The 5838-nt window shown below is 36.5% G+C and overlaps 1 protein-coding gene across 1 annotated transcript; it reads left to right on the top strand.

Annotated features, from left to right (window-relative positions):
- The first annotated feature begins 3202 nt into the window (after positions 1-3202).
- LOC149218751 (receptor kinase-like protein Xa21) lies at positions 3203-5323 on the top strand. Its single transcript, XM_089382458.1, has 2 exons — positions 3203-4317; positions 4418-5323. Exons 1-2 carry the CDS (start codon positions 3846-3848, stop codon positions 4879-4881), a joined length of 936 nt encoding a protein of 311 aa, XP_089238584.1. The 5' UTR covers positions 3203-3845; the 3' UTR covers positions 4882-5323.
- The last annotated feature ends 515 nt before the right edge of the window (positions 5324-5838 follow it).

Genomic DNA, 5838 nt, shown 5'->3' on the forward strand with positions numbered 1-5838 from the left:
AAAATCATCGATTGTCAGTGAGAAATTGGAGGAGTTGAGCATATCACTGAAGTGCTTAGGAGTGAGAGATGAGTGTGTAGACAGGGAGGTCTAAGAACCAAGAGCATATAGAGAGCTGGAGTAGCGAGAGCGACAGATGTGTTGTGAGGAAAATAGTAAGGGAAAAGCTAAAGTGGTGCATCATAGACACTGTGCAAGATAAGGCAGAGTGCTAAGGATACGTTGTTGTGAGAAGCGATATATATAGATAGATAAAGAAAGAGGTACTCTAAAAGATTTTCACCCTTAAGAAATTTAATGACTCTAAATCATTACTAAATTTCTAATTAAAATATATTTGTATTTGTTTAAATAAGTTTAATTTCAAATTTCTAATTAAAATATATTTATATTTATTTAAATAAGTTTAATTTCATTTCAATTTTAAGATTAAAAAATTAGAATAATAAATCATTAAACCATGATCACATCAAGAGTATTATTCAAGGATTGCCTGCGGTAATTGAGAAGTCGCCCATCTCAAGGCTGTTCTAGCTCAAACTTGCTGAACTATGAAATTTTATCACAATCAAACCCATTTATAATTTTTTTTACAGGTTAAATAAAAAGAATACACGATTGTAACGTTTACCAAACATTTAATAGACCACCATTTTAAGGATTGTAATGTTTACCAAACATATAATAGACAACACCATTTTAAGAATTGTAATGTTTACTTCGGTGTCCGTTTCTCTATCTCAACAACACGCGTTTGAAAAAACAACGCATCATCTCATCTCATTTGAAAAAACAACGCATTTGAATTGATTTCCGCACTGACAAGCTCCGGGTAGTTTCTGTATCTCAACTTCTCTCTATCTCTATCTCAACAACAACACGCATTTGAAAAAACAACGCATCCACACGACGCCACTTGAGAGCTCTCTATCTCAACTTTCAACAACACGCGTTTGAAAAGAAAAAACGCATTGACTTAAGAGCTGTCTACTTCGAACAACATGAAGCCCTCTCTCCATCTCCAGAAGAATTTGAGCTATTAGAAATTGAATTGTTTGGCACCTTTCTCTATTGTTTTCTTCCCAACATTTCCATATTGACTGAACATTTAGTGTATGCCAGCATAGATACATTTCCATATTGATTGAACGAACAAACTTCCCTACCAACGCATCAACCCAACGCCACTTGAGAGCCCTCTATCTCCAGTTTCAACAACACGCGTTTGAAAATAAAAAACGCATTGAGCTATTAGAAATTGAATGGTTTGGCACCTTTCTCTATTGTTTTTTTCCCCCACATTTCCATATTGACTGAACATTTAGTCTCTATAACAATATTGCATGTCTCTGTTACAACAGTTATAACACACAAACTTCCGCTACTTTTCTTCGGTGTCCCCGTCACTCCATAAACTACGGTGCCCCCGTCTTTCTATCTCAACAACACGCGTTTGAAAAAACAAGGCATTGCCACCACGGCACTTGATAGGTCTCATTCCTTCCTTTCGCTGCCCTCCGGGCCACCATTTCTTTCCCCGTTATAAATAGCCAAGAGGTTGTGCCCAGAACGGCAATTCTCCTCTTCGCCTTTCCCCATTCAAGTTATGATGTCGTCTCCCTGGTTTTATTTTCCACTTTCTTTGCTGCTCTTCATCGTTTCCTGTACCTCTCACTCATTTCACGATGATGGGCAATCGCTACTGGCGTTCAAGTCGCTCATCACCAGCTATGCTAATCAATCCATGGCCGATTGGAGTTCCGCCGTTCCCTTGTGCAACTGGACTACGGTTACATGCATCCACCGCCATCCATTTGACAGAGTGATCGCGCTCAACCTCAGTGCTATGGATCTACAAGGCACCATTTCTCCTTCCCTCGCCAATTTGTCGTTTCTCCACTCCCTCGATCTTTCCCACAATGCGCTCCACGGTCATATCCCGCCTCAATTGGGACGTCTCTTTCGTTTGAGAACTCTTTCCCTGCGTTACAATCAGCTGGAAGGAAGTATCCCCGTGGAGTTGGGTTCCCTTAAACAATTCCAGTTCCTTTACTTAGGTGCAAACAGCCTCACAGGTACTATTCCCTCTTTCAAAGCAAACCTTTCAGATTTGATTGTTTTAAACGCAGCAAGCAATAATCTCAGTGGTGCCATTCCACCACAGTTGGGTTTGCTCCCTAATCTTCAAACTTTGATCATATTTGGAAATGAATTGTCTGGCTCCATTCCCACTTATTTCTCAAATAACTCTGCTTTGAGTTATTTGGATATTTCCACAAACAAACTCACTGGTGTCATTCCACAAGAATTGGGTTTGCTTACCAATTTGGAAATACTTTCCTTGTATCAAAATGAATTGGTAGGCAACATTCCATATTATTTGTCAAATATCTCTAACTTGCAAGGGATCTATTTATGGAAAAATCAATTAAGTGGAAACATACCAACTTCTATTGGAAATTGTTCCAAACTCGCTGTATTATCTCTTGGTGAGAACATGTTGAGTGGAAGTGTGCCAATTGAGTTTGGTAACTTATCACTCCATGAACGGCTAGACTTACAATCTAATGAACTTGATAGTGGAAGCACTATGGATATGCCCTTTCTTACATCTCTTACTAATTGTTCCCACCTAGAAGAATTAGACTTGAGTGACAATCAATTTTCTGGTGTTTTGCCCCCTGCTATAAGTCTATTTTCTACTAATTTGTCATACTTCATATTATCAAACAACATAATAGAAGGAAACATCCCTCCACTTACTCGGAATCTTAGTGGCCTAATTTATCTAAAATTAAATAAAAATATTTTAAATGGCACTATACCATTACTAGGTAACCTTGAAAGCATACAAATATTGGATTTAGGAAATAATAGATTAGAAGGAAACATTCCCAATGATATCAAACAATTAAAACATCTTGGTCTCCTAGATATTAGTAGAAACATGCTTTCTGGAAAAATTACTGATTCCTTAAGCTATCTTAAACAACTTCAGACCCTTTATCTTCATCACAACCAAATGTCAGATAAAATACCTTCTAGTTTAGGAGATTGCAAAAATTTGGGATTGCTTGACTTGTCTCACAATAGACTCAATAGAAATATACCACGAGAAATCACTATTCTTCCTTACTTGTATTTTTATTTGAACTTGTCACATAATTTTTTGGATGGCCCCATACCTCTAGAGATAAGGAAAACTTCAAAATGCTTTAGCTATAGACATTTCTACCAATCTAATCACTAGTGCCATTCCTCCAACACTTCAAAGTTGCACTGCACTTGAATCATTGAATCTATCTAACAATTCATCAGAAGGTTCCATTCCAAATTCACTTGGATATCTACAAAATCTCAAGGTGTTGGATCTCTCTTCGAACTCCTTATCGGGGACAATACCAATTACTCTCAACAAGTTGAAAGAGATTCACTATTTGAATTTATCTTTCAATAATCTCAGAGGAGAAATACCAAAAGGAGAATTTTCTACAAATCAAACCATTATCATATCCTTAATTGGAAATCCAGGTCTCTGTGGGCCACAAGTATTTTCCTTACCAGCATGTCCAGCACCAAGAAGTCATTTTGATGTTCTAAGAAAAGTTCTATTGCCAATTTTTGGTGTGATTGGTTTTATTCTGTGCTGTTTTCTTTTGAGATTTTGCTCAAGTGGAAATTTGCTTATACAAAAGTTTGAATTCCCACAAGTTATTTCCCATAAATTAGAGCATCGGAGGATATCATATCAAGAGCTTTCCAGAGCAACTAATGGATTTATTGAAGCCAATTTGTTGGGGAAGGGTAGTTTTGGATCAGTTTACAAGGGAATCTTGAGTGATGGCATGCTTGTCGCTATAAAAGTTTTCAGGTTGCAAAATGACCAGGTTGTGAAGAGTTTTCAAAGGGAGTGTAAAGTCTTGCAAAATGTTCGACATCGAAATCTTGTGAGAATTATAACCTCGTGTTCCAATCTTGATTTCAAAGGTTTAGTGTTTGAGCTTATGAGTAATGGAAGCTTAGAGAAACATTTGTACCCTAATAAAGATGACAACAATGCTGAGGATGTGTGTGAGTTGGGATTGGAAGCAAGATTAGACATTGCCATAGATGTGGCCCATGGCCTGGAATATCTTCATTATGATGCTTGTGTACAACTAGTGCATTGTGATATAAAACCAAGCAATGTGTTGTTAGATGCAAACATGCATGGTGTTGTAACAGATTTTGGGATTGCAAAATTAATTGGTGCAACCTCCCATGATTCACTTTCTTCAACACTTGCTCTAAAAGGATCCATGGGCTACATTGCCCCAGGTATGGATATTTTAGAATATTATTTTTAATTGAATTGTTTTCACAACAGTTTGATATGGATTTGTTGAGTAAATTTTGATCAATGTTTCCTTCAATGCAGAGTATGGAATAGGTGAGAGAGTTTCTACTCAAGGGGATGTTTATAGCTATGGCACTCTGTTATTTGAAATACTTACCAGGAAAAAACCAACTAGTGACATCTTTGCAAGAGATTTGAACTTGCATAAGTGGGTGAACTTAGCATTTCCAAATAGGGTGGAGGAGGTAATTGACCCTCATATCTTGAGGGAGATGGATGATGCTGAAATTGGAGAAAATGATGCATATAAATGCCTACTTTCTCTCTTACATGTTGGTTTGTTATGCTCAAAAGATTCACCCAAAGAACGCCCAACTATGAGAGATGTGTCAACTCTGCTGGAGAGTTTTAAAAAGGATTTGGTGGAAAAGAATGTTGCTTCGAAGAGATCACAAGAAAGCATATCTGCTATGCTCGCCAATATTAAACACACTGCAACAAGGCATAGTGAAATGGCATTAAATGATGAAAGTTCTACATTTTAGTTTCAAAGATTTCAATTGTAAAATATTTATATTCTTCCAACCGCAAGTACCTATATTGTTTTAGCACTTCAAGCAATTTGATGTCAATATAATATTTTAGCAATAGTTTGCTTTTGTAACTCCAGATTTTGTAACTCCAGATTTTAATGAGACTATAGAATTAAATATGTCTTAATCGTGTTTAACCAGTTCATCCATTAGTGAAGGAGTTCATGTAAACGTTGTATGGATTTATTTCATGAAAATTCATTTGGTTGTTCTTTAGCATCTCCAGAATTTGTGGGAGCTGCCTGTGAAAATATTAGGCATGTTTTCTGTCAAAGCTTTTGCATATTCCATATAGTAGGAGCTCTGTAGTTGCCCTCACATTAAATTCATGTATCTGTCCCTGCATGGAAGAATCCAATGCACATTGCATCATAATATTTAATCCTTTTATGGCAGTAAGTGGTGCTTTATGGAAATTCTTGACGCTTTAATCTCAATGCACATTCGCTGAGTTTGCATACCCTTGTGTTTGTATAGTCTGGTGTGAGCCAACCTCGTATCATAAGCTTGACAAAGAAAATAAATAAATATACAATGAAAAAAAAAAGAAATTAAAACCATACTCTACAATTCAGTATTCTCCTACTCGGAGGATAAATTATTACGGTAATGTATAAGATTCAGTCATAGTCATGATATCCACTTAATGTTGCTATGTATTAACATTTACTGAAAATGGATTCTTCAACATATCTTTCTGCATGTTTCAACAAGGACTGGCCAAGTACCTCAACTTATTTTGAAATCACTACAGATTGTAGTAGTCGATTTATTCCAGATTTTGTAATTGGGTTTGCTTCTTCAAATGATATGGAGATATTAAAGAAGAGTTCGATTTTGCCCTTTATTTATTTCTGATTCTGATATGCTACAGGTTGGGTCCTGTGTCTACATCATTTTGAAGAATCG

Source organism: Pinus tabuliformis, chromosome Q, assembly GCF_031772625.1.
Source record: "Pinus tabuliformis cultivar Carrire ecotype Pingquan chromosome Q, CPIR1, whole genome shotgun sequence".
Classification (NCBI taxonomy): Eukaryota; Viridiplantae; Streptophyta; class Pinopsida; order Pinales; family Pinaceae; genus Pinus; species Pinus tabuliformis.